The 14,153-nt window shown below is 32.0% G+C and overlaps 1 protein-coding gene across 1 annotated transcript in view; it reads right to left on the bottom strand.

The window, feature by feature from the left end:
* The window catches only part of LOC139529808 (neurogenic locus notch homolog protein 2-like), a 43,853-nt gene extending 30,161 nt beyond the window's left edge, over positions 1-13,692 (bottom strand). Inside the window, exons 1-4 of the mRNA XM_071325759.1 lie at positions 13,540-13,692; positions 11,367-11,585; positions 2,810-3,034; positions 374-574 (exon numbers count right to left, since the gene is read on the bottom strand). Of these exons, the coding sequence (XP_071181860.1) occupies positions 374-574; positions 2,810-3,034; positions 11,367-11,585; positions 13,540-13,591 (697 nt within the window). The 5' untranslated portion in view covers positions 13,592-13,692. The remainder of the gene's footprint in view (positions 1-373; positions 575-2,809; positions 3,035-11,366; positions 11,586-13,539) is intronic.
* Positions 13,693-14,153: the final 461 nt, after the last annotated feature.

Below are 14,153 nucleotides of genomic sequence, written 5' to 3'. Positions count from 1 at the left end.
TGGGCATATCTGCAAAGTTTCTATAATTTTGCTAGGTATCTTGGTTGTTTGACGAAAATGCTTTAACAACGTCAATTATTGTTAACCACTTATGATCGTCGAGTTATGTACGTTTGTTTTAATTTTATTTAATTTTATTTGATATCAAATAAATCATAAAAAGGATTAAATGAAATACCAAACATACAGGACAGAACACTACACTACGTCGTAGCACATATACTCTTACGAAAAATAAAACTTAAATTAAAAAACAACGAAGAACACCAGGTAAACATAACAAATTATAGTTGTTGTTTTCGTGCATATAAACTCCACAATTTCCCTTTCAGACCATATGTCTTACATCATTTTGATGGAATGTATTACTTACACTTTTCACAATACAGTCCTGTTCGTCTTTCCTTACAACCGTCGGTACAGACTCCAGTATCGTTTTTGCACAAATCATTTAGGCAGTTAGTAGGGTTACATCCCCATACACAAGAGCCATTTCCAGGGTGGCAATGACGGTTAATACAATTGTCGGCACAATGTATCTCACAATTATTCCCCCAAAAACCTTTCTGACAACCTGAAGAGAACATACATGTTAAAGATTAAAGTATGCATCAGTGATACTATTAAAACCACAACATTTAATGTGTTTAGCATAATGTAGAATATTCAGACAAATAGTTACGACTGAAACCATTGAATTCCGTGCGCAAATTCGTTTTGCAATTCTAAAAGAATATTATTATCATAATTTCAAGTGTCAGGATCGTCATTTTTTGTGATTGATACACGGAAGACAATTCAATAGTGGAAACATAATCAGCAGGTTGATAATGTAAACATCAATACAAACAACAAACGCTTGTTGTTCATCCATTTGTGACCTGTTCTCTTTGGTCGGGTTGTTGTCTCTTTGAAACATTTCCTATTGTCATCTTTTATTCTATCATTTTAACAGTTTTAGTGCGTATTTACTTTTTGGGTTTGCGTAATGCGTCTATGTGAAAACTTAAACTGATTTACTTTGATTATTTTAATGCCCTCTTGCTTATATGTCGCAATGTATCCATATTAACTTTAAAAACTTATCCTTATAAAAATAGTACAAAATCTTTCCACCAAATAACATTAAACACAGAATTACAGATGAAACCCTTAATATTGGTGAATTAAAACACTATACTAGCTTGCTGTCTAAAAAAAAAACCCTGGACGACCAATTTTTTTTTTAGATATGAATTTCTCAAAAACGTGTGTAAATGAGACATACAAATATAATCATGCTAAAATTTAGATGTCCCATAAATAAATTTGAACTGCTGATAGTGACTGGTGATCACACGTGATCTTTCCGGATCAGCATTCGTAACACAAAACTAAAATACATACGGGAATATATAGGATTTATAGGAGAATTGCACGTGTGAATCATGTCTTATCGCTTTGCGGGTTTAATGTGTACATATAAGACACAAGACCGATTAAATAAAATCATCCGTTATAATATTTCTCGAACATGCTATTATATGAAAAAAAAACTAGACTCATCTACACGGAACATTGTCATGCGTTGCCTTTAAGCTGGTAAAAAACATAATTCAATCGCTAGACTTTATCATGTTCACTGAATTCCGATTTCCTCAGGCAACGATAGCAGCAACCCAGTTCAAAAGATGACAGTCAACGTTCTGGTTGACTTAGGACAACATCAGCAGAACAAGATCACAATAAGGATTGTACTTAAATTGACAAAAAAAAAAATGGACAGCGAAAGCAACATAACCGATATCGACTGTCCCAGATCTTTGACAAATATCGAGACAGAGATTCGGCAATTGTTTGCGCACAAAAAAAGTGTGACGCACCAGACGTCCTTACTAATTAGACACTGGCATCGACTTTTAAAGGTCCTATGGTGCAGCAAAAAAATTATAGGGCATACAAATGACCGTAAACTGAAGAAGAAATGGCCGTATAAGTGTTCATTGACGCGTAGGAGAGAGGTTAGTTAGGAAACTGGTCGATAATTTAACAGAAGAAATGTGATGATGTGGAGTGCTATATTATTCACCCTTAAACCTGGTGCCCACCAGAGACAACTTTAACGCCAGCCGATAAAGAAACTAATGAAACACTGGCATCGACTTTTAAAGGTCCTATGGTGCAGCAAAAAATTTATAGGGCATACAAATGAACGTCAACTGAGGCGAGTCTTGTTCAGAAGAGTCAAGCTGCAGAGAAGAAATGGCCGTATAAGTGTTCATTGACGCGTAAGGAGAGAGGTTAGTTAGGAAACTGGTCGATAATTTAACAGAAGAAATGTGATGATGTGGAGTGCTATATTATTCACCCTTAAACCTGGTGCCCACCAGAGACAACTTTAACGCCAGCCGATAAAGAAATTATGTGTTGACACTTTCAATGCAGCACTTAAATAACGTAGGAAAGTTTGCAGCTCGACATAGCTCGTGTGTATACATCTCATGCTACTTTTGACTTTCTAGCTAACAAGATTGGAACCCAAAAAAGAACATTTGCGGGATAATTCAAGGGATAAAGTCATCATGCTTTTGAGTAGGAATGGGGATAATTCGTTGTCGTCTTCGATTGATCAGAATGCAATTTGCACAAATTCGAGTATAATGTGATGCTTATTTCTGTATTTAAAATGATATGGACTTACTAAATTAAGAGTATTTTTCACATGTTGTGTTTCTTTATTTTCAACCATAGTATACATTTTTGGAAATGCTGAAATACCCAAACAAAAACAATAAGATAAGAATATATTGATAAAACATACTATACCTACCATTAATAGCAACGTAGCATAATTCAACGATTGGTCCGTCTTTAAATACAGGTTGAGATCCCTTATTATCATAATAAATGACATATTTCCCAAGATAATTACAAGGTATAGTCTGAGTGATGTCTGGAAGACCGGTATCCGGATCCTCATAACACAGATAACCGTCAGGTGGAATAGTTGATGTGTTGGTTATAAATATTTTAAATCCATTCATCCGATAAGCAACTGTAATACGAATATAGACATACTGCGAGCAAGAAAAACTGTGAACGAAAGAGAACTAGACAAATGAACTATTTATACATCACACCGTACTGATTGCCGTAATGTTGTATAAACCAAACTTGGTATGTCATATCGTAGAAACAGGCAAGATATGCCCTTAATTTTATAATTCGTTCATATATTTTTGTATTATTCGAAACCATCATTTTATTATATATTCTACAAGGATCACCAGTCCTTCAAATTATATTTAATACCTTAATAACTTTAATATATTCTACACATTTGTTCTGACTTTTATTCGTTTGTGAGTGAATTGTCCGAGTTTAAACGACAATGTATTGCTTTAGAAAGGTGTTAAATCCTTCTGCAGATATTCCTTGTCTAAGTTATGCAGACCACTGAACGGTAAGCAACGAAAAGTCACTCCTATACGAAGCAGTGCTAAACTAGTTCCTTGATTTCTCAACCATTAATCCCTTTTCAAATCGAGTTACGATGACTAGAACACTTATAACAGAGAGTCATATTCGAGGAAAAGACAACGTGATTATGGTTACCACAACTGAAAGATATCGTTTTCATCTGCAAAACAAATATTCCATAACGGCCTGTCAACTTAATGATAGTGATCGATATGTTTTTGAACTAATGATTTTAACTTTACCATTTCAAACATCTTAGTGGTGTAATAGCGTTTTTGTAAGAAGCAACATTCTATATAGGAAATCATGATATGTCAAGCAAGCTGTGGACCAAGCTCTGACTATCGTACATGTATTAACTGGGAGATATATACTTCATCTGCAGCACTAAAAACAAGTTAAAGTCTGAAGCGGCCTATATCTGTACTCGACTTTTTTTACTTGACTGATCTTAATTGGTCTGAAATTGACTAGATGATATTACTTGACTGTAATCTGAACCATACTTAACAGTCTGAAGTTGTTCTCGACCAGTACTTAACCATCGATTAGTGTATGAATGCTCAACTTAGTCTGAACCATACTCGATCTAGTCTGAAACATACTTGACCAAGTCTTAACCAACCTAGACAAGTTTTTGTATCGATCTATTATATTTCATCAATTGAGGAACTAATTTAATTTATCTTCCTTTGTTAGAAAATTGAACAACAATCCACAATGTATTTAAGATGTTTAATATAGCATAAACATACTTTAACCCATTTCTCTGACGTCAGTCTATTGTTCTAACAGTGGATTCTTTTTTAAGAATCCACTGACCACCATGTTAACTTCAGATAACTTATGTCATAACTTTAATCTTTTAACTTACGAAATGTAATCCTCTCAAAAACGAGTGACAGATGAAAGGTTCGAACCCGCGTGTATTTTCGTCAGTGAAGATTGTAGTCTATGCATGATACCACTAGACCACGAGCGCTTAATATTTTAATATCACTCTTAAAGCGTATATTGGTCAATACATGTCAATAAACTGTATTTATGTCTATTTGATATATAATAAAATAAATAACACCATACAATCAAGGAATTGTAAGTATTACTTATTAGAACAGTTCCTTTATAAAATAAACATCCATGAACAAATTACACTTATCACTTTTAACGTACAAGGCCTTCCCCTTTTCATCATAAAACATTTTTACTTTTGGAATTAGTATTATAATGCTATCATACCATCACTTTTTGTTTGTTTGATTATAAATGGTCCAAATATACATCAACATTTAACTGTCTCTAATGTGAATAAATTGTGATAAGCTACAACTGTAAAACTACTTCTTTGACTCTAAAACCAGAAACAAAATCGTCAACTTGTTATGAAAAATGAAATATAAATACTTTTCAGATTAAAAAAGTATTTTGGTAGAGAAAAAAAGTAAAATGAAAAAAAAAATATTCCCGGTCCTAGGTTTGAACTTGTTTCTTTCTGAGCCAACGACTAGACGATCACGGCTATGAACAGATTACATGACAACTTTTAAAATTGACATACTTATATATTGTACATTTGTAACATGAGCAATTCTGATTGGGTTTCAGAATGCGTACCACAAATATTACTAGTTTATTTACTGATTGAAGAGGGATGTCAAATGTAATAACGTTGAAATAATCTAAACATAATGAATGCGAACCAGTTTACACAATATTTATATATTATTTTTCAATGAAGACCAATCAATGTATTTATTTTGTCATCAACTGTGAGGTGGTTTTATTGTGGCATTTATACTTCATTCAGATTTTAAATAATCTTAGTCTGTTTGTAAATATATTGTAAATCCCAACAAATGAATTGTATTAATACTATTGACCTGCTCATTTGGTTGCTAAATACTATATATGAAAATATTCAAGGTTTTCAAATGTTGGTAACTATTTTTTTTAAACTTTCCAAACAAGATTACAAAAAAAAATCCGTATAATAATTATATATCTTTTTGAATAAATTATGAATACTAAAATCTAATCAATATAAAAAATTTGTAATGATTAAACATTGAATGAAATAATTATTTACAAATATACAATCTGGAATTAATAAGGGTAGATAACAATCGATTTAAGTTAAATTAAACTTATATTAAGTTAAATATAAAATTAATGTGAACCGTGTGGATCTAACCATTTCCAGCTATTAGAGAATAAAAAATACAAAATAGAAAATTATTTTCATGAAATTTCGTTGATTCATTGTCAGATGATGAAACAGATAGTCGTTTTACTAGAAATGGGTTAAGCTAGAGAATTGATAAGAAGTAGAAGATTCGAAAACAATAATCAACTCGCGACTAAAGTCGCTCGTTGATTATCGTTTACGAATCCACTACTTCTTATCAATTCTCTTATACGGAACTTTCTACCACTATTGAAATATCTTAAAAGGTATTTAAAACTTTTTGAATGTTTCAGATATATCTTATGGTTACTGGAAATTTCAACACTAACTTTAGCCTAGTAAAAATCTAATCAAACGGACAGAAAATCACAAATTTGATAGAACAAAAAATCTCAAATAGTTGTTTTTATAATTGTTTGAGTATATAAGAGAACGAATACTTACCTTTATTACATTTATTCATGAAACGGCTAAGGATATTGTTCATAAAACTTTGATAAATGAAGATTTGTCAAATTTAAATCATGTTAACGAAATAAATCTCTTTATTACTGAAAAATAATAACATCAGGGTTTTCGATATCACAAACTAGTAAAAACATGTACTAAATTTTATCATCCATAAAAGGACATCATTCGTAAATATAAACAACATGCAGACATCTTATACGTTCAGGTATTTAACATTAAATCTTTTCTTTACAAAGCACAGAAATGTCGACATTAATATCTAAAGCTAACCTAACCTTTAAAAAGTCTTATTAAGAAGGGATACAGTTACGATACTGTTGTCAGTTCATTAAAGATAGCATATTTTGGTATTAATATTGATTTACTCATAGGGTCGGGAATTAACACATTAATTCTAAAACCAGTTGTTGGCACAATGCGGGTTATGTTCTTCTCGATTATTTTATGAAGGTATGATACTAAACCCCTGACGGGAGGGATTGTGCTTGATTTTTATATGATGAAGACATAATCTTTCTATCAGTTTTATTGAAGTCTGGAGCTGGCATGTCAGTACTGCTAATAGAACTTTGTTAATTTATGTATCATTGTCATTTTGCTTAGTTTATTGTGTAACCTATTCTGATATCGGACTCAGACTTCTTGTTGAAGACACATTGGTGGCCTTCGATTGTTTTATTTACTCTCTGGTTGTTGTCTCTTTAACAGATTCCCAATTTCTATTCTATATTTTTAGGACATATATTTTGGCACCATGAAGCCATTTAAGTACCAGTCATCATTGGCAAATTGTCTTCTTAACCATTATTTGATCATTATTGATTTTCTAGAATATGTATTTGTTAAAAAGTTGCTTTGTATATTAATGATATCATAGTTCAAAATAAACAAAATTTAAAATTAATTATTTTCTTTTTTAATCAACAAATAATCTCAAAAGAAATTGTGACCTTTTTTCTCTTGAATTTTGTTTTTGAATGTCCTACATGCTAAATTTATGTTGTTAGTCGAGTTAAGTTAATACGCAGTTAACCTTTTTGTTTATAAAGCAACTTATAAAATTAAAAAAAAAAGTGACTTCCATGTTTTGTAACACCAATAATTTAATATCATTGAACTTCCATAACAATCCCTTTTAAAAAAAAAAGAAATTATGTTACAAAACTTCAGTTAAAATTGATGTTGATTTTTTAAGTTTTGCTAAAAATTAAAGACATGTCATACACGAAGCAAATTAATAAGGTTTAATTACGTCAGTCCAGATGTGTTTTACAGGTAAACATCAAATCCTTTTTTTCACTCGTGTCTTATCTTTCTAGTCAATTCAAAAGGCCTTGTGATTTGAGCTTTACAGTATGCTGTTTATAATTTATTACTCTCTGACCAGGTTGGCTATTTCAATGAGTCCCAATCACGAGTAATTGCTTTATAGTTTAGACTGATCAGAATAAAAATTTAAATTATTTTTTAATATATAAATCCCTTTTAGATATACATTTAGACGTACTTAACATATAATTATTTCTGTGACTACATCTTACGATCCTATACGACCCAGCAGCAGAAAACAGCTGACGGCCACCCATGGGTCTTCAACACAGCGAGAAAATCACGCACCCGGAGGCGGGATTCTGCTGGTCCCTAAACAAAATGGGTACTAGTTCAAGGAAAATGGACGTCACACTAAACTCCAGAACATATAAATGAACTATGTAAAACAGTAAAAACATACAAGACTTACAAAGGTCAGAGGCTTCTGACTTGGGACGGGCACAAACATGCGGCGGGGTTAAACATGTTTGTGAGATGTCAATCATCCCCTATACCTTTAGTCAATGTAGAATAAAGAAACACAAAGTAACACGCACAGTAAAATTCAGTTCAGAAAAAGTCCGAGTCCGATGTCAGAAAAAGTTACTTGAGAACCAATGATATATTAATTAACAAGGGACTACTAGTAGTAAATGACATGCCAGCTCCAGGCATCAATTAAAATTAATTGAAAGATTATGTTTTCATCATATAAAAATCAAGCACAATCCCTCCCGTTAGGTTGTTTTAAAATGCATTTAAAATAAATGTGCTTATTTCCGATGCAAAAACCCTATGAATAAATCAATACTAATACCAAAATAAGCCATATTTAATGAACTGACAACAGTATCATAATAATATCACTTCTGAATAAGTCTGTTTAAAGGTTTGGTTTACACCATACGATAGCGACAAGAGCACATGACCATCTGGAAATGGATAATTTACAATAGGAAATGAAAAATCATTTCTTTTATACTTCATTTTGGTATTACGTTTCTCGTTAAATATATAGATATCAACACCCAGAAAAGGGCCTTGCTCATTGTTGGTATTAGTTTTATTGAAAGTAAGTTTATGAGATATATCTAGTATCGTCATTAATGAGAGCCAATGTATCATTCAAATATATAAAAGAGTTGTTTTCTTCAAATTTTAGTATCATTTTTGTATCATAACAATTAAGAAACAGGTCCGCAAAAAGTGGTTCACAATTAGTGCCCATTACAAGTCTATTGTATGTAACCATGAAACATAATGTGTTTTGAGGTTTATAATTAAGGTGAATTAACCATGTCCACTTTGTTAAAAAAAAATGCATGACACAAAAATGCACCTTAATAAGGTTTTAGTACCATCAGTAGAAATGTGTTTTTAGTCTTATTTTATATCAATACTCAGACCTAAAAACTAGATAATTTGAACAATGTGATAGTAATGGAAGGATGTTGAAATTTGTAAATATATCTTTAATTCATTGAGGCTGGTGTCATGTCAGTTAAAACGATGGTTATGTAAACAGTTAAAATTAAAATAAAGTAGAAGTTATTTGATAAATATAAAAAAAAAGATGTAGTATGATTACCAATGAGACAATTCTCCACCAGAGCAACCGTACGGACTTCAACAATGACCAAAGCCTATACCGCTTAGTCAACTATAAAATTATAAAATCGGTTCAGACTTATCGAGTATTTTGTAAACCTTTGGTCGAGTATTGTTCAGACTGAAAAATAAAAAAAAAAAAATAAAAAAAAAAAAATCGGTCGAGTAAACATGGTAAAGGTCGTGAATGGGTTAAGACTGTTTCAGGCTGGTCGAGTAATAATTCAGTTCAATGGCAAAGGTAAGGTTCAAGTACAAATCACCACAGTCGAGTATTGTTAAGATAGGGGTCGAGTTATATCAGGTAAAATACAGACCAGTTCAGCCGGGTCAAGTAAAACTCAGTACAGTCGAGAACAGATATTTGCCATTTCAGACTTTTACTGGTTTGTAGTGCAGGTGCTGATTGAAAATTGTTTCATAGAAATAGAAAGTTGACATTTCTGAATTCTTATTTCGTAAAGTGTCAATTTCAGCCGAACTTTTGAATATCAAGATGTAAGTCCAGAAATGAGGCCGACTTTACTTTATGGCAAAGTGTGTCTTTTATTTCAAGCTCAATAAGAAAGATACATTCAAAATAGCCACACAAAAAAGAAAGAAAAAAAAATAGTGAGAGAGCATCATCTTTTATTAAAAATAGAAAGTTCACAATTCTGAAATAATGTCAGAACGTATTGTTCTCAGCCGAATTTTATTTTGAATTTCTAGATATGAGTCCAGAAATGATGCAGACGTTCCTTTTTTGTTGTATTCTTTATTTCATGGTCAATGAGACAGATACATCCAATATAGCCTCCAAAAAAAAAACATTTAGTGAGAAGACATTATCTTTATAGTGGAAAATGAAGTTAAAGGAAAATGCTAGCTTTTCGCGTCCTAATAAAAAGGGTATAAAAGATAATAAAATACAAGACTTTTTGTGTAAATACAACTCCAAAAAAGAAGACCAAACCGTATCGATGTCATAGTTTATAAAGGCAAGATCAAAGTACATAGCCTACATGTATAAAATAATTACTATATGTATTCTAATGATATGAAATGATGTCGTCCGCCAGCAATATGTGTCAAAAGTTTGTTGTTGCGCTTCAAAAAAGATGAAACACAGCAACTTAATGTGCATAAAAAAAATGTATCCAATTTCAATTCAAAACAACTAAACCATTTCAGATCTGATTCTGTTCATAATCGAAGAAACGTATACAACCACACACATGAGTGATTTGATCAAAAGCAATAAGCATACCAAGACAAAATACAATACTGAATTAAAACATGCAAGACGGCTATTTATGATATATTCCTAATTACTTCAAAAGAGGGACGAAAGATACCAAAGGGACAGTCAAACTCATAAATCTAAAACAAACTGACAACGCCATGGCTAAAAATGAAAAAGACAAACAGAAAAACAATAGCACACACGACACAACATAGAAAACTAAAGAATAAACAACACGAACCCCACCAAAAACTAGGGGTGATCTCAGGTGCTCTGGAAGGATAAGCAGATCCTGCTCCACATGTGACACCCGTCGTGTTGCTTATGTGATTACAAATCCGGTAAATAGTCTAATTCGGTAGGTCACATTCATGAAAGGGAAGGGGATTGTAGTTACGACGTAAGGAACATATCCGATATCATTTGTGAAACGGTTATTCCATAACGGTCAACCAACTCGTGATGGCGTCAACTAAAACTCTAGCCGCAGAGTATAATATAACTGCCGTTTGCAGATAGTCCATGGTAAACTATAATTTTGTTGTTCGTGTACTGCAAAATGAACGAAACCGTAAAGTGTTTAGTTATGCATACATCACCCGCTATGCACGGTAAAAATGCCTGAATGAGGAATAGGACATAGTGGGTAAATTTGTACATCAGACGACTATTATGGTATCTAAAAATAAGATCGCACCTGATTTGAGACCTTTACATATCTTATCGGTCAACCAATTTGGGATGGACAGGGTAAAACTTATATATAAGTGTCCTGTAGGGATATGTTTATGTAAATACAAATATTTCAATATTAAAATATAAGTATTTTGATATACTTAAACAATCAGTTTCGTATTTGTAGGAACATATTAGGATGAATAAAGGGGAAACTGAGTTAAAGTGATTGATTTGGTTATTGACAAACATTAAAGAAAAACCAACAAAAGACAATAATTGAGATAAGATATATACAATGTTCATGTCAGCTGCTCAGTTCAGAAAAATAAATAAATAAAAAAAAAAAAAAAAAACTCAGTTCAAAAATCCACAATGCATCATGATGCATTCTTCAAAAAGAAATGATTACAATGACAATAACATACTTACAGCGTTCCCTGTAGTATATTTGTATTTCTGTGACATATGCAATTTCGAACGAAAACTTAAACATCCACCAAGCTTCAGACACATTGGTACGAGATACAGCTGTGTGGGAACATTGATCAGGTCCCCATTCATTTGATACTGGAGGATATATAGCATGTTCAGCTTCACTTGCATGGTACTTTGAACTTTGTGTAGCCTGTCCGAATGGTGTTAGGTTTTCTGTTGTCAAAAAGTAAAGCAATCAGTTTAATTACTGTACATAATACGCACTAATGATCAAACTTTAATGCAACAATAATGGGTTCAATTGAACAAGTAAACAGGATAGAATAAACATAAAAAAACAATTTCTATTTACCTTTGAATTTTTAAAGTGTTATTTTGTTGACGTAGATAGATGTAAGCAGATGTGTTATAAGTGCCAATGAGACAACTCTCCATTCTAGTCACAAAAAGTAAACCATTATAGATCACAGTACGGCTTCAACACTGAGCCTGGGCTCACATCGAAATGCAAGCTATAAAGGACCCAAAATTGACTTGTGTAAAGAATTCATACAGGAAAACCAACAATCTAATCTATATAAAAACGAGAAACGAGAAACACTTATGAATCACCATAATGATTATCACATCAACAAACAAAAACCACTGAACAACAGGTTCCTGAAAATCCGTGTAGACCTTGCATCTTATTTATTAAATTTTGCTCATTTAAATGAGATAATGACTATGACAACTCCAGCTGTAATATATTTATGTCACAAGAGCTTTCGATGAACATGCTCGATGCAATATGTACTATATCCTCTTACAACAAAAATGGGTATGTATATTATCATTTCCTGAACATAAGTACCTCCATAATGTGTTTTCATTCAGAAATTATTGTGCCACACATTTGTTTGAAATATCATGTACATTAGAAAAGAGTCTACCGATTCATTCGATACAGTAACATTGGTACAATTATACAATTGCAAGTAATGTAAGTATTCGATGTGAATGTATAATGCATGACACATTTTCAAAAATTTCAGGAATAATCATAATGATGTCATTTAAGTATTTATAAATGCGAGATAAAGTGACAAAAACTCATGATCCGCCCGTAGAACCAACTTTCTTTATGCAAACGAAGTCTAAAAAGTCCACCTGTTCAAATTTGTAACAAATCTTATAACATGTATAAGAAATTCAGGAAAATCTTTGATACTAGTATTCAATCACGCCATTTATCTACATGAGTCTAGAAAACAATGTTTTTCGTCGTCTTGAAAATATAAGTCTACATTCTCATGAACCCAGACGAAACATATCTGACGCATGAGGTAATGAACACCATGTGATTTAGTTTAAGAAATAATCAGCACAAGTACCTGTATCAATAGAGAAACCGCTTAATATTTTTTTAGTTACTTCCAATAAGCTATGATAATTGTACACAAACAATATATGTCAGGTGTAATAGAAACGTGTAGTAGCTACAGATTACAAACACGACGAAAACAAAAACAAAACCTGATGGAATCGTATTAAATTGAAAACAAGCAATGCGGAATGCATCGACATGAAAAGTATTTTCTTCTAATGATTCATTCCCAACCATGCGATTCTTGTTCAGTATCGTTTCAGTTGTTGTGCCTTGTTGTATACAATACTGGATCATTTAATGCACAAGGAGCATCGCTATTAATGCAGAATGTACGGTTACACATCATTCGATAAATTGACTAGATAACGTGTTAAATATTATTTGTTAATTTGTTAATTTATTACATATTTTCACATCGATATATATAAATGTGAATAAGTGAAAACATACTAGCATATCCCAGGTCTTTCTGTATTCCTTTTTTTTTATCAATATTGAATTGATTTTCAACTTTCTTAGTTAAAAGAAAACCGACGTCATAATGTTATTCAAATATCTGATCTGTACACTTCTATGGTTTGATACAAGATTATATAAGTTTTATATGCAAAAAAGTCGATAACAAGTGAAAGAATATCCTCTAAAATAAACGTTTGAAATCTTACATGTCTTATGAAGTGATAAATCGTTTTTTTTAACTTGTGGAAGTGTAAGTCATGAAGTGTAATTTGACAATTATCATAAACAATGTATTACAATCCTGTTAACACAGTTTGGATTTAATAAAACAGAACTTACTTTGAGCTGTAACTATCAGCAATGCAGTTGCGTGAAAAAGTAGCACAAACATATTTGATGTTAAACGTCCGATATGTTCAGTCGGACCTAATGGTATGCTGAAATAACATATGTAAATAACGTATAATTAAAACTGTAGCATCAACTTGTTTCCTGAAGTGAATGTATGTACCACTTTGAATACAATGTAAAATCATGTAAATAAAAGAGTCATCGTAGTGCGCAGCATGATATGACTGCAAAATTTATTATCAGGCTAGGCTGAACATGTCACCTAAATTCAAAGCGACTACGACTCATAGTGAGAGAAAGACTTCCAAAACACAACGCGTTGATCCTTTTTCCTACGATTATGTTCCAGACCGTATGAGTATTTGGACCGTACGCGTACGGTCTGGACCGTATGCGTACTTTTTCAAAATACGTATACGGTCGGACCGTACGCGTACGGTCTGACTAATAGTAAGAAGTTGGCCAAGTTTATTATATACAAATGTATATAACAGATCAACATAACTTATATCTCAAACTAATATAAAAAGTTCAATAGTAATTGAAATAAAAACTTAATATTTTAACTCCTGCATTTAGCATTAATTGCAGCCCAGTATGCT

This window comes from Mytilus edulis, chromosome 1 (assembly GCF_963676685.1).
Source record: "Mytilus edulis chromosome 1, xbMytEdul2.2, whole genome shotgun sequence".
Classification (NCBI taxonomy): domain Eukaryota; kingdom Metazoa; phylum Mollusca; class Bivalvia; order Mytilida; family Mytilidae; genus Mytilus; species Mytilus edulis.
Note: the sequence above shows the minus strand (reverse complement) of the source record. Positions and strands in the feature narration are given on the sequence as shown.